A 22,480-nucleotide genomic window follows, 5' to 3' on the forward strand; every position below is an offset into this window, starting at 1 on the left:
AAAAGTTGATGGACAAAGTCTTAATTGAATAAACTTGAAAGTTAGAGGACTGAAATTAACAAAAACAAAATTAAAGGACGGAAATGAAATATTAAGAAACTTAGAGAATCAGTTTTGTATTTTACTTTTACCCAAAAAAATTTATGAAAAGATTGAAACAACATGGAAGGCTAATCTCTTATTTTATTAATATTTGAGATGGAAAACTTAGTTCATTTCGCTGGAGTAGATTTACCATTTTTTTTTTTACCTCATAAATTCAAGATTAAGGATGGGATGTGTAGATAATTGTGATATATATTAAGATTTTAAAAATAGATTATCCCATAACTTCAAGTACTTATCATTTTAATTTCGAGTATTTATCATTTCATATATTAAGATTTCAAAAATAGATTATCATGTAACTTCAAATATTTATCATTTTAATTTCAATTATTTATCATTTCATATATTAAGAATTTAAAAAGAGATTATCCTGTAACTTCGAGTACTTATCATTTTAATTTCGAGTATTTATCATTTCTTTAAATAAAATTATAGCCCGTGATTACATAATACATAGTTTGAAAACTGAATTTTAGATTGTAAATTTAAAATTCTATGTATTATATTTAACTTAGGATTAAAGGGTTTCTCCAAAAAAAAAAAAAAAAGGATTAAAGGTATATATATATATATATATATATATAGCGGAATAGTTTCCATCATTTCTAAGCTCTCAAGAGTAATTCCCTGGCAGCAGAACCCAGTGTGTGTGGCATCGAATGGCGGCGCTTAGAAGACTAGTTGGGCATAATCCTAATCTATCTTACACTTCTCTCCTTCCTCCAACTCTTCACATTTGTTCCAGAGGCATAGCTTCCAAACTTTTCGTTGGAGGTACTCTCTCTCTCTCTCTCTCTCTTCCTAACTTTTTGTTTCACTTTGCTTTACGACGTTGTACCATCTCAAACCGTTTAAGTAGTTATTACCCACTATTTATGTGTGACCAAAAACCAGTCATATGTTTCGCTGTTTATCACTTCATCTACCTCACCATAATGTTTTGGATTACTTGAACTATGACCATAACCTGTTCGACGTAATACCTATATGAATTTTTGCGTTTTCTTCACCTTTTTTCTACAAAATATATGCTCATTTAATTCATCCATAACCAAGTGAGGCTTCCAGAGATCTGAATGGTCTTGTGGGTACTATTGAAAATTTGAAATCCTTAACTACAACCATGTACATGGCTCTGACCTTAATTAAGAACTCATGCTAATCTTGATTACATTTACATCAAAACCTTTATGCTTATCAATATTCATGTATGGTTCAGATTGTTTTTATTTTCAAATAAAGTGGTGGAAGTTGTCTGCTCAAGTCTTGTCTAAATAGCATTTTATCTTTTTCGCTTAGCTACTAAATAATTAATCTTGAGATTGTTTTTGTATGTGTGAATGCCTTTTATCATCTGTAACCAACATAGAGATGTGATTCTCCTAGCTCATGTTTTTCTGATCAATATACTGTTGTGTTATACATGCTTTGTATTACTCACAGAATTCCAGATCCTACTTTTGATTACTGGATGGTTCTATCCAATTCAACCTGTTAAAGTCCGTTTGATGGGGGCTTTTATAGGGTGTTTCGTCATTTTAAAGAACAGAAGCATCTCATTAGATAAATCAAAGGTGCTTTAGCCTCTTGCTAATTTTGAGAAGCAGCACAAGGATTGCTTCTCATAATATTAAAAAAGAAGTTCATTGAATTGTACTAAAAAAGCACTAAAAAGGTTGTACCCAGTGCTGAAAGCTCTTGCTTTTGAAAGTTTTGGGAGGGGTGATTGGTAGGCAAGCTTACCCCCAATTTTTTTGGAAAATGCTGATTCCCAGACTCGAACCTGTGACCTATTGCTTTTGGTGAAAGGCACTTGCCATTGCACTGCGGCTTGACCTCTACTAAAAGAGCATTGGAATCTTTTATGAAATTGCTACTTATTTAAGTTTTGAATTTTAGTAGAATGTTTCCCTTGATACTTAGCAACATGCTTTGTCAAAAGAACACAAATCATATGGAAACATTTTCTCTTTGTATTTGTATGTAAAATATATCAAGCAGTGGAGAGCTTCATGATCCCTAGATTCAGGCCATAGAGTTTTTCTGATTCTTTTTTTTTGGCTTCTTATCTAAATCATTTTTCCATATTATCTTTGCCAACAAAAAGTTTTGGTTAAATGTATATTAACTCACTTAGACTTTCCAAAAAAAAGGATAACATAGTTTGCAGCTTTTTTTGCCCTATATACTGTATAGTTTCTCAAATTTTTTTTTATTTTTTATTTTATGTTATGCACTTGCTAAAGCTTTTTTTTCCCTCTCAATGCTGTAGGATTGTCATTTTACACCAATGACAAAGGATTATCAGAAGCATTTTCTCAATATGGTCAAGTTGTTGAAGGTGACAATGGGCTTTCCATATGCAATAACATTAAGTTACCCTCTTCAAGCCAGTAGAATATTCAGTTAGTTGGAGGTTAACATTTTTTCTTTTTCCAGCTAAAGTTGTAATGGACAGAGTCTCAGACAGATCAAAAGGATTTGGATTTGTGACCTTTGCATCAGAAGATGAAGCTCAGAAAGCCCTTACAGAGATGAATGGAAAGGTAAGGCCCTGTTTTCATCTCTGCATTTGATTCTTTTAAGCTTTGAAATTCAAAAATAACAAATAACTACTGGCAGCCATTAAATGGGCGTGTTGTTTTTGTGGACTATGCGAAACCCAAATCTGATTTTGGAGGTGGAATGCCAATAGCAAGAGGGCCTCCAGAGCCAAGAGACGACAGTCAAGTACTTATATGAAGATATAATTTGCGCAATGGACAATGGCAGGAAAAGTTGGATTCCTATAAATTATGTCTTATCCAAATGTCTGTGTTAACTTTTTCCAGCTAATAATCTAATTTTGGTCGCAAGGCATGTGTCTGCTACAAGTAGAAGCACCACAAATCATCAGAAGCAACATCAGATAGTATTTTAGATCAATATCCAACAAACTTTGAATACAAGTTTTAAGTGTGATCTGTGAGATAAGAGTTCACTTGTCTTGAACATTTAATGAGTAAAGGTTGTAATATACTTTAATATTTTTGCAAACTGAGAGAGTTCATTTGTCTTAGACATATATGTATTTGAGCTTGAAACCAATCTGATCTGGAGCTTGAGAGTCTGACTCTCGATCTCAAGACTTGAAGCATGACAAGGAATCTGCGGTGGGAGCCTTGTATACAATATGTTAGGATCATACGCACTAAAATTATTTCAAATTTTGCCTTGATACAGCATCATGGTCTTGAAGGTGCATTGCCATTGGAGGGGACAATTGATCTGATTTTTGCCTTGATACAGCGTCATGGTCTTAAAGGTGCATTGCCATTGGAGGTGACAATTGGTCGACTACCTATTATAAAGTTATTCCATGACCACATATTTTGTCACAACTTATTAAAGTGATCGACTATGAATGTTGAATCATCATTTTTACATGAACTTATCATTCATAGTCAAACATATTAGAATTGTAGCAAAATTGTGTCATTAGAGATTAGACTCTCTCTACTGTAAGAGAATTGCGTAACTTGGGTATGTGTTGTGCAGCTTGGTTCAAGAAGTCCAGATGGCTTGCAAAATGATTGCAGGAAAGTCTGGGGTCCAAGAAGTTCACATGGTTACGAAATGAGTGCATGCAAGTCTACATGGCTTTGTAGAATTATTCCACGCAAGTCCATATATATGTGGAGAAGAAATGTTGGAAAATATGGCTAAACAAACAAGTTTTGATTCAACAATACAAACCCGAAAAAATTAGCAATGACAAAAATAATTAGATAGAGTTAGAAAGATCTCACAAACTATAGAATCACGCAAAATGCATTGTCCTTAAAGGTTGATTCGTGCCACCCGGGATAAAACTCTGTGTGAATGGCTCTCTTGGCCGAACAACCCCCCAAGATTAGACTATAGTGATTTCTTCAAGTTGATCACACACTCAAGCAAGAAGAACTAGGAACAACCTTACTTGCCTTTCCTTTCCTTAAAAAAAAAAAAAAATTGAAGCTGAAATTTCTGGAGCAAACAAAGAGGATACGACTGGAGAAGATGGAAAATATGACTATTGAATAATGTGAGTTGTAGGGTTTATATATCAACTAAAGGAAGACTAGTGGGCTAACTAAATGGACTAGGCCTCTAATGGTTACTATGCAGATTTGATGCCTAACAGGCTACTTAGATACTCACCAACGGCCACATCAAATCAAATTTGGGCTAAAAGAAAGTAAGGGAAAATGTGAGGCCCAAGAATGATATAACAAACCTAAGCCCAAGCCCAAGTCAACACCCAGCCCATAGTGTTCCAACTTACCACTTTAGATATGCAAAGCCTTATAAACTTATAACAATATTTATTCCTAACCAATGTGGGACACAAAGCAAAGGTTAAGTGTTTGATACACACATACTCCAATAATCCCCCACATGTTACAAACACTAAATTAGGAAAGACAATAAATTCAAGAAGGCATGCATCGATATGGTACCATAAGGTTTTAACCATACTTAGGATAAATAAGTAGGAACAACTAGACAATGGTAGAGTTAGACTCTTTTAACCAAGCTATTAGATAACCAAACTTACCACCCATATACCTTTCTTTACCGAGGTTGTTCCATAAGCAGGTTGGCGCCTTATTCAGGCCATGCGCCACTGGGTTTCATGAGAGCTCTAAAGACCTACCCAAGTCTCATAGGAAGCGACACAACTTCCACTGCCACATAGGTGGCATCCATCAAGAGTGTGTACAGTACACCCCATCCCAACAGGTAGGGACTATAGGTCCATTAACAGCTAGAGCTCAGCCTCCAACAATCCGCAACTTAACGCTGTCTCACACCATAGGAATGGACTCATCGCTAATCTCCTCAATGAGATAGCAGAATACATAATAACTAATAGTGCCCATATGGACCACAAATGACCTCTACCCATTTAACCCCTGCGTGGAATCACCCATCATAGAGGTTGGGCATTGGCCATAGTGTCACAATTTGGATATCAATCCTATCCCTCTCGATGTCTTACTCACTAGCCTTCTTGCTAGTGGCTTGGTCAAAAGATCGGCCAAATTCCTTTTTAACCTCACAAAGTGCAATGACATTACACCATTATCAATGAGTTGCCTCACAATATTGTGCCTCTATAGGATATGTCGACTTTTCCCATTATAGATTTTGCTTTTAACACTTGCTATGGCAGCTCGACAATCACAATGTATGCAAATAGAGGTAATAGAGTTAGTATACAATGGTATATCAATTAAAAAACTCCTAAGCCACTCGGCTTCAGACCCAGCCTTCTTTAAGGCTATTAACTCTAATTCTATGGTGGATCTCGCTATGCAAGTCTGCTTGGATAATTTCCAAGAGACAGCCCCTCTAGCTAGTGTGAACACATATCCACTAATGGACTTGACCTTATCTGTATCAGAGATCCAATTAGCATCACAATATCCTTTTAATATAGCAGGATAACCACAATATGACAAACCATAATCAAAAGCATCCTTTAAATATCTTAACAATCTAGATATTGCATCACAATGCTCAATGCTAGGATTATGAGTATATCTACTTAATCTACCAACAACATATGTAATATCAGGGCGAGTACAGTTTGTCAAAAATATCAAACTACCAATGATTTGTGCATATTTATCTTATGAAACACTATCACCACAATTTTTAAATAAGTGCACCTTTGAGTCAAACAGAGTAGACATAGGTGACATATCAAAGTGTTCAAACTTTTTAAGAATTTTTTCTACATAGTGAGATTGTGATAGTGTAATGCAATCATTATCCCTAAGGATCTTGATGCCCAACATTATATTTGCCTCACCCAAATCTTTCATATCAAAATTAGTGGCAAGAAAGCATTTAGCATCATGCACAACATCAAGGCTAGTTCCAAATATAAGCAAGTCATCAACATATAAACATATAAAAACACCTTCATTATTAATAAACTTGTTATATATGCATTTATCTGCACCATTGATCACATACCCATGTGTAAGCATAACATTATCAAATTTTTCATACCATTGTTTAGGTGCTTGTTTTAAACCCTATAAAGATTTAACCAACTTACAAACTTTATGTTCTTGTCCAACAACTACATAACCTTCAGGTTGCTCCATATAAATCTCTTCTTCTAAATCACCATTTAGAGAAACAGTTTTAACATCCATTTAATGTACTACAAGTTTGTAAATAGAAGCAATGACAAATAAAATTCTAATAGATGCAATTCTAATAGATGCCACATTACCCTCTGGCTACTAAGCGAGCTTTAAACTTATCAATTATACCATTCGGTTTTAATTTCCTTTTAAACACCCATTGGCAACTAATAGGTTTAACCTTAGGTGGTAGCTCAACTAATTCCCAAGTATGATTAGACATAATAGATTCCAATTCATTATTAATTGATTCCAATTCATTATTAATTGCTTCCAATCAAAAAGGTGCATTCACGGATTTAATTGCATCATAGTAACTTACAGGTTTATCTTCAATGACATAGGCAAGAAAATTGTTACCGTAATCCTTTTCCTTCCTAGCTCGCTTGCTCCTTCTTATTTCTTACACATCATTAACAAAGTCATTAGAAATTTCAATAGAATAATGCAATTCTTTTTCCTTATTTTTCAAAGGAAACACATGCTCAAAGAATATGACATTTTTAGATTCAATAGTAGTGTATGATTCCAATATATCACTTTTGATGACAAGAAATCTATAGAACGAACTATTACAAGTATAGCCAATAAATACGCAATCACACGTTCTAGAACCAAGTTTTCTCCTTTTAGGCTTAGGTAGCACGACCTTAGCCAAGCACCCCCACACTTTGAGATATTCCAAGTTAGGTTTAAGCCATTCCCAAAGTTCATAAGGAGTTTTACCGGTTTTCTTATGAGGTATCTTATTTTAAATATGGCAAGCCGAAAGAATGGCATCCCCCCACTTGTTGGAAGATAGCCCAGAACTAACGAGCATAACATTCATCATCACTTTAAGAGTTATATTTTTCCTTTCGGCTATTCCATTAGATTTCGGTGAATAAGGTGGAGTTACCTAATGTATTATGCAATTTTGTTCACAAAATTCCTTAAAAGGATTAGACTCATATTCATCGCCTCTATCGGTTCTAAGTCTTTTAATCCTTTTATTCTTTTGGTTCTCAACTTCACTTTTATACTTTATAAACATCTCCAAAGCTTCATCCTTGGTTATTAGTAAATAAAGTTTAGTGAATCTAGAGTGGTTATCAACAAAGATCACATAAAATCTTTTACCACATTTAGTTATGGTGTGTTTTAAATCACCCAAGTCACTATGTACCAATCCAACAAGCTTGGTTTCTCTTGTTATAGATTTACAAGGTTTCTTGGTGATTTTAGTTTCGGCACAAATTTCACATTTGTTCGTATTAGCTTCACTTAGTGAGTTAATAATTCCACATTCTTTCATTTTCTTTATATAGCTAAGATTAATATGTCCAAGTCTACCATGCCAAACATCAATGGAATCAACTAAGTAAGTACAAGAAGATGAACTACTTTCATTAACAACTTGATCAACATTAAGTACAAAAAAACCTTCATCATCATAGCCCTTACCAACAAAGACTTCATTTTTAGATAAAGTAACTATGCCACCATCAAATAAAACTCTAATGCCGGCCTTACCAAGCAAATGTACCGAAATGAGATTGTGTCGAAAGTGAGGTACATGAAGGACATTATTGACTGAAAGAGTTTTACCAGAAGTAAGCTTTAAGAGTACTTTCCCTTTAATACTCACCGGCATGGACCTATTGTCCCCAACATAGACACATTCAGTGCCTTTCGCCATAGGAGTGTAGGAAATAAACTCCTCTTTGAATGCACCAATGTGTCTTGTGCAAGCCAAGTCAAACTACCCATCCCTTCACTTTTGTCACCAAGTGTGCCTCACACACTATCGCCGCAATGATCTCTTCAGTTTGCACCACATTTGCCTTATTTGATGTAGAACATTTGTTGTTGTTCTTATTGTTGTTGAAGTTACCCCTTGCCCTACATGTTGCCGCCTAATGACCTACCTTGCCACAAATAAAACAATTACCCTTTTTCTTTTGGATTTGAGGATTTGGGTCATTTTTATTAAGAAATTTTTCGTTTCCCTTGAAATCATGTTTCTTATTATGTTGTGGAGGTCTAGAGGGTCCTCCCTCTACAACATTAGCCTTGGAAGTAAATTCCTTAGCTCTAGAAACTTTTTCCGACATCCTATTTGTTTCTTCAATTTGAATATCAATAATGGTTTGTTGAAGATTTAAATAGGTCCTATGGTGGCTATATCGGTGTTTATACTCTTTCCAAGAGTCTGACAACTTAAACACAAGGCCATGAGCCACAAACCTCTCGAGCAAAACATCACTCTCTTTAGCTAGGTTGGATACTAATTTTTGAAAATCTTCAATTTGGCTAGAAACACATTTTTCCTCAACCATTTGAAAAGACATAAATTTAGTTGTAGCAAACTTTTTAGCACCCTTATCCTCAAAACCATAACGACCATTAAGTTCATCCCATAAATCTCTAGCACAAGTCAAATGACAATAATTATCAAACAACTTGTTAAATAAACCACACTTTATAGTATGAACACACAATTTATTTGTTTTTTTCCACTTTGCTATATTTTTAGGATCATTATCAGGTTTAGGCTCATACAGAACCCGGTCAATTTTGGTAAATTCCAAGATGAACAAAACTCTTTCTTTCTAACGTTTAAAATTATTTCCGTCAAAAGCCTCAAGCTTTGTAATTTCCAAAATGACCTTAAGAGAATCCACAACTTTTTTCTTCATTTTTAAAACACAAATATCAACCTTTAAGATTGTTGGAAAATATGTCTAAATAAACAAGTTTTAACTCAACAATACAAACCCTAAAAAATTAGCAATGAAAAAAATAATTAGATAGAATTAGAAAGATCTCACAAACTATAGATTCACGTAAAATGCGTTGTCCTTGAAGGTTGATTTGTGCCACCCGGATTAGAACTCAGTGTGAATGGCTCTCTTGGCCAAACAACCCCCCAAGATTAGACTATAGTGATTTCTTCAAGTTGATCACACACTCAAACAAGAAGAACTAGGAACAACCTTACTTGCCTTTCCTTTCCTTAAAATATAATAAAATAAAAAATTTGAAGCCGAAATTTCTGTGCAGCAAACCAAAGCAAACAAAGAGGATACGGCTAGAGAAGATGGAAAATATGACTATTGAATAGTTTGAGTTGTAGGGTTTTATATATCAACTAAAGGAAGACTAGTGGGCTGACTAAATGGACTAAGCCTCTAACGGTTATTGTGCAGATTTGATTGGGTTGATCATTAAATGCCCAACAGGCTGCTCAGATACTCACCAACGGCTACATCAAATTAAATTTGGGCTAAAAGAAAGCAAGGGAAAAGGTGAGGCCCAAGAATGATACAACAAACCCAAGCCCAAGCCCAAGCCAACACCCAACCCATAGTGTTCCAACTTACCATTTAAGATATGGAAAGCCTTATAAACTTATAACAATGTTTATTTCTAACCAATGTGGGACACAGAGCAAAGGTTAAGTGTTTGAAACACACATACTCCAACAAGAAATAGAATTAACAATTTAACACATGTATATGCCATGCACTTTTTCGATTGAGAAGTTGACAAAAGTGGCTAAACATGTGAGTTTGAGACATTAAAATCAATAAGCGTTTGTGTCCATTATGAAAAGGAAACAAAGAACACTTGTACAATCCTATTGTAGTTTTAGTACCACAAAACCATTCCACAACTTTTTGTCACAAGTCTAACCCATCACTTTTTTTTTCACCATTTACACTCTGACATGTCATAATTGTGGCAAATAAGTTGTATAATAGTTTGTGGTACTAGATTTGTTTTTTCATTTGTTATAGAATGTAGAGATTGAGCTTTTCATAATTTTTACCATAAAAAAATATTGATTGAATAGAGAGATTCGTACTTAAAAATTTTAGGGGAATAAGTTAAAGAATTCTCGACCCAACCCAACCTATTATCGGTGTAAAAATCAATACAACATGTTGGATATAAAATATTTCATTTCTTGTAAGGGAAAAAAAAAAGACTCTCAACAATTATAAGTCCCTATTTTTTAATACGATTTTATAATTCACATAATATGCTTAAATCATATCCCAAATTTATAACTTAATCAAACAAATTCTCAAAATACTATAATAAATCAAACAAAAAAAATTAAATAAATTTTTAGGAGTGTGCACGCACTTGTGTGTTTTTGAATAGGTTAGGTTTGATGTTATTTTGAAAAATATGCTATTTAACATTTTTTTTTTTTTTTTGAGAAACTTTGGAGAAAGCTTTTAGTTTTAAAGTTGTTTGCCCCTAATGTGTTTTATTACCTTTTCTAAGATTCACTAGATATCTTTGAATGCTTGGCAATAGACAAGTGTTAAATTTGGCAATCATATCATGTGAGAGTCTAATAATTAAGGACTAGTAAGTTGGCAGGAAAAACATCTTTGCCCAAATTACATGTTACTTTTATTAAAATATACCAACTATCACTTGTCATGCTAAGAATATTGTAATTTAATTAGCACTTTTTATTTTCCAACATATATATCTAAGATTCAAATTCCCTTTCTTTATTTAATGTAATTATCAAATTATTCGATATATGTGTGTGTGCACGTGCTTGCACACGTGTGTGTGATGATACAGTGTAGTTACCAAAAAGTTAAAAAAAAAAAAAAAATTCATTATCTTGTAAAGTGGTAATTACTAATTAGTTTAATTATAAAAAGTCGACTACCCATGAGGAAGAGAGATAAGCGATTACAAGTTAATACTTCGACATGTCTTTATCTTCTTCTTCTTTCTCTCTTTCTTTTTTGTTTTTTGTTTTTGTTTTTGTTTTTGTTTCAGTTAGCATCTCTTTTAGTTTCTTTACATTTCAGCTCAAATTAACCTAGTAACCATTCTACTTTAATAAAAATAAGTTTCTTTATAATCTTTTTAACTGAGGCAATATCTAACCGAACCAAATCATTTGAGTTCAATTTGTTGGGGGACCACAATTTGAATCCCTACAACCACTTTAAAAATAGGCCTGAGTGGCGTGATATCGAATGTCATAAAAAATTTGAGTGTGTCTTCTTTATCACCAATTGGTTTTAAGGTAGAATAACACAACTCACGGTCCAACAAATGATATCAGAGCTAATGTCATGGGTTTGAGTAAAGGGAATGTCATTGTGTGAGAGGGATTGTTGAAGGACCACAATTTGACTCCCTACAATTACTCTAAAAACAGGCTCGCATGACGTGATGTCAAATGACAAAACTCACGGTTTGACACAATCCATTCCCTTAAGTTAGAAAAAAAAAAAATATATATATATATATATAGGGTAAAACATTATTGCATGGGTTAGACCACTACAAGCAAAGTCCTCTCACATGCTATTTCTCAACTCTTCCATTATTTGATTTAGCAAATCTATGGCAGAGACACGCTAGGCTAGTTGCTTGCTTTTAGTTTTGTACCAAACTGTTTTTGCATATCATAACCTAAGGTTAATGTCAGAAATAATGCTTTGATTTATTAAAATATACAAGAGTGTGCGTAGCTTATATAGGAGGCATAAATATGTGTGATACAACTAAAGTGGACCTAAAGCACAAGACTTTATGAATACAAATTCTCTATACACTGTAATAGTTAATAATTGTAAATAACCCTAATTAAAATAACCATAGTAAGTCATGTAAAGCATGAGAGAGAGAGAGAGAGAGAGAGAGGACCTTGATTGTCCACACCAATAAGTTTTAATTTTTTAAGAGAAAGATAAGTTTGGTTCCCCCTCCTGAATTTTCAACCACCTTCGGCCTTTTTTGTGTTTCATTAAAATCAGCCAGTCATACTCTAACAGCTCTTGGGTCTTGATAATTAAGTCAATATTTACACATTCACACTCAACTTAGAAATGACTTAATTTTAGGACAATTAGGACAAATTAATAGCAATAAGCAAGTACGCACATTTCGTATATGTAATGTCAAACCTGAATTTCCACCACAATTATTCTGCTTGTAACCCACATTGAATACACTCTTGTTCATTTCACGAAAATTTTTCTGCCTCCACTAATGAAATCTAATGTAGGTCTAACTCCACATGATTGTATACCACATTTTGTGTTTTATTATATGTTCTATCAATTACAATTTAACATGTGTTTTTTTTTTTTTTTTTTCATTTTAAACTTTGGTTAATTTATAAGGAAATTTAAACAAATATATAGTAAGTTGTGATTGGTAGAACATGAAGTATAACACAAAAAAATAGTACAGAAAATTTGTATTATTTAGGTGGTAGACATTAAAAGCTCTTGACCACATTATTTCAAAAATAATTTTAAAAAAAAGAAAAAAAATCATAAAACAGTGTCCAAGCCTCTTAAAACTCTTATTTTGTAAGGGATTTTTAGTATTATAATTTACACGCATTGATTGCTTGATGTTTGAATCAAATATTATAACATAAATATATTTCGGAACTAAATGGCATAGAAAACCAAGTCTACGCTTTTGTAAATAATAAATAAGAGAGAAATATCTTATTAGTTACAACATTACATCACGTCTCCTTTCAATGTCTATATCTTACTCTCATTTATTGCCAATATATCTATGACAGCTACTCTTTATATATATATATATATATATATATATATATATATATGTATGTATAAAACTTTTTAAACTATTCTTCATTTCTTCTTCACAATGTAATTAATTTTTATAGGCAGAACCAATCTAATGGTTGACAAAACCACAGAATAGCATACTCTTTGATATATTCCTAGGAGAACAAGACAATAGACCTATTGTTTGGTTTAGTAAAAAACGAAAGGAAGAAAGATAGAGATTGATTTTTTCATCTTGAGTCCATCTTTAATAAATTATGAGAGAAAACATCTTAAATACATTATTTGATAACCTTATTATTCTAATTTATAACAAAAAAAACTTTTAATACAAAATGTAATAAAAATTTAATACAAAATGCTTTATTTTCTCTCCATTTTTTTCTCATTCTCTTACCAAACATTTATAATGAAATTACTAGTCTCTCTTTTCCCTTTTTTTAATTTTTTTTTATTATCTATCCTCGTTAAATTTTCTCTTCTCTCACTGTTTTATCATCTCTACCAAACAACTTCATAATGTGACCAAAAACTTCTTCACGACATGCCCAATCCATGCCAAATTGCATATTTCCAATTTAAACCCGCATTACTAAAATTCATATCAAACCATTATATCCTAAGAAATCTCTCCAAATATTTTGATTCTAAATTCTTAAATTCAAAGACAGCCTAGAATTAAATATAAAAGAATATTGCTAAATTAAGAAAGATATACTAAACTCATATAGAGGTAATTGTACAAAGGATGAAAGGAAATGAAGTCATATATAATTTTTTTTTCTCTCTTCTTGTTTCTTTATAATTATACCAATGCACTTGGAGAAAAAAAAAAGAAAAAAAAGAAAAAATAAAACCTTAATTTCCTTCTTCTTTTTTTTTTTTTTTATCTGCACAAAACAAATAACCAAAAAGTGGCAAATCCCAAGACCCCAATAGCCACACACAACATATCTAATATCCCTTCTGTTCTTAGCTTCCTCTCTTTCCTCTCCTTCTTCCTCTCCAAAAACTGCTGGTATCTTTTCCTTCCTTCCTCTTCCCTCCTCCTTATTCCCTTTTTACCCTTCATTGCCCTCTGCAAAATTACCAAACTTTCCTTCCCATTCAAATGAATCCCATCCATGTCCTCCACCTGCAAACTCATCTCCTTAATTAGCAGCACCCTTCCCTGGGACCCACCGCACGTGATCACTACCCCACACTGCACGAACTCCGATGATGATCCTCTGTGGTGGTCGCCGGCTAAGATTGTCGCGAACCGCACGTGCACCTCTCCACTCAACCAATGACGTTGTACCGAAACTGGCTTCTGACTCGACACGTTCATCGCCCGCCGTCCGATCGGGTCAATCAAGATCCAGCTCAGCTCCAAATCCTCCTCAAGATCGCGACACGTGTCGTCGTCATCGTCCAGCAACTTTATCGGTGTTGGGACCACGTCCTTGGGGTCCAAAAGGTCCAACCGAAACGGTGAGCATTTAAACCAACCGGTTACTGTCTCGGTCTCGATCACTTTGCTGAATACGAGGCTGCCCTTGTAGTAAACATCGACGGCTGAGATTAGTTCCGATGTACGGTCGTGATGGCTTTGGGGAGAGTTGTTTGGGTGGTCCAAATTTGTGAGGAGTGGGAAGGAGTCGGAGAAGAAAGAGCGGGGACCGTTCGGGAACGTGGATATGACGTGGCGTATACGTGGCGCGTTGGTGGATGGCCACGTGGAATTGCAAATGTTTGTCCAAAGTGTCTCTTGAGATGAAAGTGCACTGAGCTGAGAACAAGTGCAAGCTGCGGAGGCTAAGGTGGGCCCGTCTAATCGTGTTAGTATGTGAGTTTGGAGAATATCTGAGTGGACGGCGGAGATTGAGGTGGCGCTGCCTTCATCGACGGTGGTGATGGTGATAGTGGTGGTGGTAGGTGGTGGTGTAGATAAGGAAGCCATGTATGTTTGGTACCAGTGTTTGAACTATTGATAGTTGATACCTTTTTCACACTCTTTGGTTTTATGAATTCATGAGGTTTATATAGGAACGTTGGGAATGAGTTTGGGCATGAATTTTTCAATAATTACGAGATTGCCCTTCATTTACTATTTGTATAGTACAGTACTCATGGGTTGACTCCAGGCTACTGTGGCTGATCATTGTTGATTCCCTTGATAACACGGTTTGACTTTCAAACAAAGTTTACTTTTAGTTTGTGAGAGATTTTTTTTTTCTTTTTATTTTTAATAAAAAAATGGATGTCTAAAAAATATTGATTTAAGAAACATTTTTTTTTTAAATTTTTTATTGAAAAAAAAGTAACAAATTTTTTTAATTATTTTTTTATATACATTTTTTTATAAAAGTAACATTAAAACTTTCTTAAATAACTTGTTAACAAATGTCCCAACAACATGTGTTAGCCACACTTATTTTTAAATGTAGCATTTCAAATTTTTAATTCTTGGAGCATGTGTATAAAAATTGTATTTGGTTTAGGGTTTTTTATTTTTATAAATTCAGATTTTTAAAATCTAATTCTTTCTAGATATAACTATATTTTTATCAAATAGCAATAAATAAACGAATAAACTTTTATATAAAGAACTAATTAAGCCAAACGCAGACTTATATTACAGGTTAAGCACCAGAAGGCTGTTTATTAACTTATATATTATACAAGCTCTAACGTGTCCGGGACTGTCCTGGTTTAGAAGGTGTTTTTTTTTTTTAATCTTCTTTTTGCGTGTCCACAATTTTGGTAAGATGTGATGAGTGATGAACATAACAACTAACCCAAAAAAAAAAATGACACTTGCACTTGTTTAATATGTATTTAATGAAGTTTCCCGTTTCAGCGGCCGGGGAAAAGCTTATTACAGCACCAATCTTAGATTTTATTTCATTTTTAGAACAATCTTAGGTTTTCTTGTAATGATTCAATGTTTTACTTTATTAATTTATTACATTCATTATAATGTAACATTAGTTGATATTATTTATTACGTTCATTTATATCGTAATTAACCCTACTTTCTTTGATAGGGCAAAAGTTATGGACCACAGTGATAAATAATCCATGATATTAATTTTTTTTTCTCATCATGTGTATACATAATCTATATATATATATATATAATATTTCTCGAAAAAAAAATCTATATATATATATAATAATAGGTAAAATTGATAGAAAATCCTATTAGATTTCAAATTAGAATTCAATTAGAGTCTAAATTTGTGCCACGTGTCCTATCTAATTTAAGCTTTTAAATTTTTGTGCCAAGTGAGTTAATTCAATGCAAAAATTGGATTTCAATTACAGTTTAATTTTGAGACATGTATTCCATCTAATCTAAATTTTTTAATATTTTGTACCAAATGAGTTAATTTAGTGTAAAAAATGAAGAATCCAAAATAGGTAAACCATAAAAAAACATAATTTTGAATGATTTTATATTTATGAGCCTTTTTTTTTTGTAGAACTAAAAAAAATTCAAATTTATAAGTCATATATATATATATATAAATAAGTAAAGTTAAGAGAAAATACAATTAGAGTTTAAATTAGAGTCTAATTTTGCTCCACGTGTCCCATCTAATAAAAAAAATTTAAATTTTTGAATCAAGTTAGTTAGTTCAGTGTAAAAAATTGATTTCAATTAGAGTTTAATTTGTGGGTTCCAGTTAGCTCAACTGGTAAAATCTCTGTTGGTTATATAAAAAATCTAGAGTTTAATTCCCGCCTATACCAAAAACTGATTAGTATCTTGGTCTAATGATAAAGAACGATCATCAGGAGTAGGCGCTATAGGTTGAAACTCTCTCAAAAATAAATTAGAGTTTAATTTTACGGCACGTGTTCCATCTTGAAGGTTTTTTTTTTTGGTACCAAATGAGTTAATTTAGAGTAGAAAATGACGAGTACAATATAAATAAATCATATATCTAACACTATATATAAAATTAGAGGAAGAGAGAATTTCAATGATTTTATATTTATGAACATTTTTTTTATAACTAAAAATAATTCATTTGACACAAAAATTATATATATATATATATATATATATATATATATATATATATTAATAGTTAAAATTTAGAGAAAATCCAATTAAATTCTACAATTGAATTTCAATTTTGTGTCATATGTCCTAAATTATGTATTTTTAGAGAGTTATATTTCTTAATTTTGGAATCAAATGTAGGACCATATCATAAATATCCATTCAAGTGAGTTGTTGTGTACAAAAACCAAAGAATCTAGAATTAATGAACATAAAATATTTTAAAAATTGACAATTTACATCTTCTACCTAATAACATTTTTACAAGAATTTTTAAAGAATTAAAAAATATACAAGAATGACTATTAATAATATTCAAATTATATATGTAAGATTATTATACCATGCATCTTAATGTGTATCTTTTAAGTATATTCATACATATATATGGATATACAAGCTAGTAAAATATAATTAGTAAGCCATTTAGACATTTCAGACAATTTTTGTTACACTTTGTGTAACTTTAATCAATATTAGACTACTCTTCAATATTTTTTAATTGGATGCAAATTTTGACAAATCCACCATTAGATTACATTTTCTTCACATATTCTCCATACTTGCAAAATTTTAAGGTGATCAAAGATATGGGTGGCGTTATTTTATGCTCAGGGGGTTCAATTGAACCCCCTGACTTTAACTTTGTTCTTAAAAAATTTTATATAATTTTTTTTATTAGTATAATTTACCCTTTAAGATATGTTTGTACACTCTGGTTTAAATCTTACACACCCTAACCACATATTAGCCCAGCCTAAAAAAAAAAAAAAAAAAAAAACATAAATAGGTCTCTCCAAGAGTAAAAAGAGAATGTTTATAAGTCGTAGGTGTCTCTTTTTATTATAAATTTATATTATATGTGTGTGAGTGTGTGTTTAATATTTATTGTGTGTCATTTTTTATTTCTTGTTACGTTATTTGTGTGAATTATGATATATGTGAATGTGTGTTGTGTGTTGTGTATTACAAATATAATATAACTTTATATAATTTAATAATTAGAAAATATGGAGGATTTGTTACTGTAAGTGCACAATTCAAACTCTCAATCTAAGGTTGGAAATGGGCTTGAAAGACCCTTTTACAATAAATTTGTAGAGAGTTGGTTTGTAATCTAGTTCTCAAGGATGGTTTTAAATAACATAGAGAGGAACGGGCTCCGGGACCAATGGCATGAAATAAAGAGTTATTTGTAAGAGTATAACTAAAAGCTCTTCCTCGGACACGATCCGAGGATAGTTTATAATATTGCTCCTAAGGTTGGTTACAATTGTAGATTATCATATACTATTGTCTTTCTCCTATCCCGAAAGAAGCTCCCCTTTTTCCAAAGGTCTTTTCCTTTATTTATACTTCCTCTCCTTCTCTTTATCATCTTCCACCTCATGGTTGTAATGCTGATTTGGGATACTTATCCCATCAATTCTCCCCCAAAGTCCGCTGAGGTCAGGGACCAAGTTCCAAACCTCATGCTCAGGTCACATCTTTCCATCCATGCAGTTAGTATACCAATTACAAAGCCTTTAATATATGGGCGGTGGTAGCAGCTTTACCTTAGATATTCCACCGCTCTCCCTATTGTCCTCCACGTGTACCATGTCTTCTCGTAATCATAGGATTTTTCATAATATAGCCCGGGGATATTAAACCTCTCTTCTTTATGACCTCGGCTTAAAACCCGAGGACAAATCTACTCCTCGGACGTGATTGGTCACTCGTTTATCATATCTTCACTTGGTATCTTCTTTATGAGGTACACTCATGTACTTTTAGATCATTTGATGTCCTCGGATTTTGGGTTTTTTGCCCAAAAGACTTTGTTGGGCCATCCTTGGTAATTTACTGGGCCCAATGCCCCTATAATAGCCCCTCGAGATTCTTTATTTCTTCACCTCGGGAGGAAAAGAGGATCTCGATTTAAATCTCTTCTTTGTCTTGCGGATTTTTGGCAATATTGCTGACGTGGACAATGACTTTTGAATTGCCCGTTGCATGTTCCCGATGCTTCGGTATATGAAGCGCCCCTGAGTTAATTTCTGGCGTCTCTATGTCCCCCATGTTTCAACAATGCGACACATATCCAACGGTTGAGAGCCGTTCCTGGGTTGAGGCGGGAATTCTCCCGCTTCATAACTCCTTTTGATATATATAAATACTAATTTTCTTCAAATCATTCACACTACAATAACCTTATAACGTACCTGCCACATTTGCTACCTTCATGTGCCTTCTCATTTTTACCATATACTTTGTCCGAGGTGACCGTGCCTTCTTCTTTTTTAAAGTAAGTTCTCCCATACTCTCTCCCCTTCTTATCAGCTCTTTGTTTCTTTTGTTTTCTTTCTCTCCCTTTCTTTTTCTTTTTCTCTGTATCTTTCGTCCTCGGCATAGTTCTTTTTTAGTTTCTTCACACCCCCCTTTTTTGAAAGATGGGCAGATTTGCGTCCCTAGTGGATTCAAACGAAAAAATAGAACAGTTCAAGGTTAAGTACCGAATCCCCTCAGACGTATCTATCAGGTACTGTAACGAGGAGGAATATTTTGAAAAAAGAAAAACGGGGGAGGTAGTAATCCCGATGATTACATTCATCGAAGGGGGAATGAGAATCCCCATGGGAACCGTGACTAGGGATTACCTTAGGACTTTTAGATTAACTCCCACCCAGTGCGCCCTAAATGTCTTTAGGATCTTAGGTTCCATAGACGCTTTAAACGAGAGGATGAACCTAGGGCTCACCTATCATGACGTGAACTGGGTTTATAACCTCCATTACCTGACAAAAAAAGATAAATATTACCTAAAATCTAGATACCCAGAAGTTAGGCTAATTCAGTGTCTGCCCGAATCTAATAAGGGTCTAAAAAACGACTTCCTGATCGTATCAGGAAACTGGCACGACGGCCTACCCTGTCCGACAAGGGAGGGGACTCCAGGTGAAGTTTTTGGTCTTTTTTATCTAGAACCCTAAAAACCATTATTATATTCTTCTTTTTTCTTTTTGTTTTTGTCTTCTTATTTATTCTTACCTTTTTCCTTTTGGATAATTCTACAGATCCACACGCAGCGGATCGTCATCCTCTCCTCGTCGATTTTGGACGTTTGGACAGGATCCTACAAGCCGAAGTTTTTGTGCATACTAACGGCCAACTCCGAGCGACTCATCTCATCCTCGGCTACAATCCAATTTCCAAAGCCTTTTAGGCACCGAAGTGCGTGATCAAGGCCAAGGACCCCCGCCTTCCTCGGATTAGCGTTGCCGTTGAAGGTTTCCTGCTACCGGAGGGGGCTCCTATTCCCCAAGGTACTCTGATCACTCAACCAATACAACCACCACAACTTGTTCTAGTTGGGATTCCCTTAGTCCCTATTCCCCCACAATCTGTACTTGGTGAAGCCACGTCTTCCCATTCAATTGTAAAGGAAGAAGAAAACATCGTCGAGGTATCTGATTCTGAGGACGAGTTTGAGGTTTTTAACCAACCCCACTCTCCCGAAGACTCAATTTCTATCCTCGGCACCTCTTCAGAAGTCTTGCCAGCCATTGTTCACCAATCCGATACCATGGGCATTCAGCGCAAGGTCAAGCCCAGTCTAAAAGATGTGCTTGAAGGTCACACAGGCTCTCAAGAGCCTCCTAAGGAAATGCGCCCTAGGGCCCAGGATAAGGGTGCTGACAAAGGCCCTGAGTCTAGACTCCTTCCTCCTCCTCCTCCTCCCCAAACTCAACGTCCCAATCCGGCTGACCTTAAAAGAAAAAGGGAACAGCAGAAGGGAAAGGAAGTGATGGAGGTTGGGAAGGGCTCTCTTCCTAAAGAGCCCGAGATTGAAAAGGGTATTAAGCAGGCCCGCATGGTGCAGACCAGGTCGGACAAAAGGACCGAATCACAGGTGACCGTGCAGGCTCCTTTATGGCTCCCTGACATGACCATGGACAATCGGGCTATTACCGTGGATGCGTCCATCAGAATTTCTGATGAGGGGACCACTGCCTGTGTGGCAGACGCATTGGAGCAAGCGTTGCTGCTCCCTGAGGACATGGGTGAGCTCCGAAAGAAAAGAGACCACAATGTCTTCATGATTTTGAAGAAGGAGCTTGCGATGGTAAGTTTTTCTTTTAAGCCTTATCTATTTTTATTGTATATATATATTTTTTTATATTATATTATATTTTGTTTTTGTTCACAGGCTGTTCAATCTGCCCATAGGGCATAAGAGATTGCCATCAGCTCATACAAGTCTCTGAGGGCCGAGGAATCTAGGCGTGAGGCCGCCCAAAGGATCTCGGACATTCAAAAGAAGAAGCTGCAGGAGGTCTCAGCCAAGTTGGTTAAGGCCGAGAGTGAAAGGTCAGGTTTAGAGGCCGATCTCAAAACAACCACTAAACAGGCCAAGGACCAGCGACTGATGCTTCGACAAGCTGACGAGAACCTCTCTGCAGCACAAAAACTTATTGAGGATCTGAAAAAAGATCTGAAGGAGTCTGAGAAGGCTAAAGAGGAGGCCATCAAGGGCAAAGAGAAAGCCCTCGAAGAAAAGGAAAAAGCTGAGAAGGCAAAAGAAGAGGCCGAAAATTCAAAGGAGCTGGCTGAACAAGAAAGTTACGAGATTGGTGTGAAGGAGATCACAGAAACCTTCAAGGCTCAGGTTCCCGAGGTATGTAGACATTACTGCCTCCAAGTGTGGAACGAGGCACTTTCTCAAGCTGGGGTTGATGCCTCTTCTACTCTTTGGAAAGCAGAGAGTGTCTACTATCCTCCAGCAATTCGAGCTTCTGACGCTCCTTAAGCCGACAATGAAGCTGCCCAGGTATCATCTGAGGATAAGAGAGGTGAACAGGCTGAACACTCAGCTCTTCTTGAAGATCTCCACAAACAAGCTGATTCAATACAAGAGAAGGCACTGGAAGATGTACAGCCTTCAAGTGACCTTCAGGAATCTTCCAAGGATGAGTTGGGTAACCAAGCAAATCCGATAGCTTTGGAGGATGATTCCAAAGGAAAAGGAATTGCCGATGAGGCCTCGGTGCATCTTCCACCTTCTCAAGACCCTAAAGGCCCTCTGAAGATAAAGTTGAAGCAATGACTGCTTTTCCTTAGTTTTGATTTTTTCTTCATTTTCTGCTAAGTGTAATTTCGCAGTTTCTTGTAATTACAAAGTACTTTCTAAATCTAATATAAGCACAAGTTCTTTTTTGTTTGATGGCCATTACTTTCGTTTTGTTTTGCCATATATTTAGAACAATAATCCTTTCGCCCTTATCAATTTACAAAAATCAAAGCCAGAAAAAACTGGATCAAACTTAATATTATAGGCAGGAGAGGCATTAAGTGATGCTCGTGGGTTTCTTATCCGTTTATTACTATATCAGGGAGACTCTTAAGCAGTTGTTTTTTCATTTAGACCTCTAGTTTGATTTATGTCAAACATATGTAATAAGGTATATGATCTAATGACCTAGGCACACCAAGCTTTGATACTTTAAGAAAAAGAAAAGGAATGTTAATTTTCCCAAAGTAGATGATCCGAGGATCAGACATAACTAAGGTTCTGTTTAACATTT

At 34.6% G+C, this 22,480-nt stretch overlaps 2 protein-coding genes across 2 annotated transcripts; one reads left to right on the forward strand and one right to left on the reverse strand.

Moving 5' to 3' along the window:
* Positions 1-695: 695 nt before the first annotated feature.
* LOC142609904 (small RNA-binding protein 11, chloroplastic) lies at positions 696-3,166 on the forward strand. The gene is made up of 4 exons (XM_075781631.1): positions 696-882; positions 2,381-2,449; positions 2,548-2,654; positions 2,731-3,166. The coding sequence occupies exons 1-4, from the start codon at positions 768-770 to the stop codon at positions 2,848-2,850; spliced, it is 411 nt and encodes a 136-aa protein (XP_075637746.1). The 5' UTR covers positions 696-767; the 3' UTR covers positions 2,851-3,166.
* Positions 3,167-13,622: 10,456 nt separating this feature from the next.
* LOC142609952 (putative F-box protein At2g36090) lies at positions 13,623-14,921 on the reverse strand. Its single transcript, XM_075781678.1, has one exon. It carries the CDS (start codon positions 14,802-14,804, stop codon positions 13,749-13,751), a length of 1,056 nt encoding a protein of 351 aa, XP_075637793.1. The 5' UTR covers positions 14,805-14,921; the 3' UTR covers positions 13,623-13,748.
* Between the last annotated feature and the right edge of the window lie 7,559 nt (positions 14,922-22,480).

This window comes from Castanea sativa, chromosome 9 (assembly GCF_040712315.1).
Source record: "Castanea sativa cultivar Marrone di Chiusa Pesio chromosome 9, ASM4071231v1".
Taxonomy (NCBI): domain Eukaryota; kingdom Viridiplantae; phylum Streptophyta; class Magnoliopsida; order Fagales; family Fagaceae; genus Castanea; species Castanea sativa.

Excerpts from the sequence above, each read along its gene's own strand:
- LOC142609904 (XM_075781631.1), top strand. The coding sequence starts at position 768 with ATGGCGGCGCTTAGAAGACTAGTTGGGCATAATCCTAATCTATCTTAC. Across the intron at positions 2,450-2,547 it reads ATATGGTCAAGTTGTTGAAG|CTAAAGTTGTAATGGACAGA; the intron begins GTGACAATGGGC and ends TTCTTTTTCCAG. Across the intron at positions 2,655-2,730 it reads TTACAGAGATGAATGGAAAG|CCATTAAATGGGCGTGTTGT; the intron begins GTAAGGCCCTGT and ends AACTACTGGCAG.
- LOC142609952 (XM_075781678.1), bottom strand. The coding sequence starts at position 14,804 with ATGGCTTCCTTATCTACACCACCACCTACCACCACCACTATCACCATC.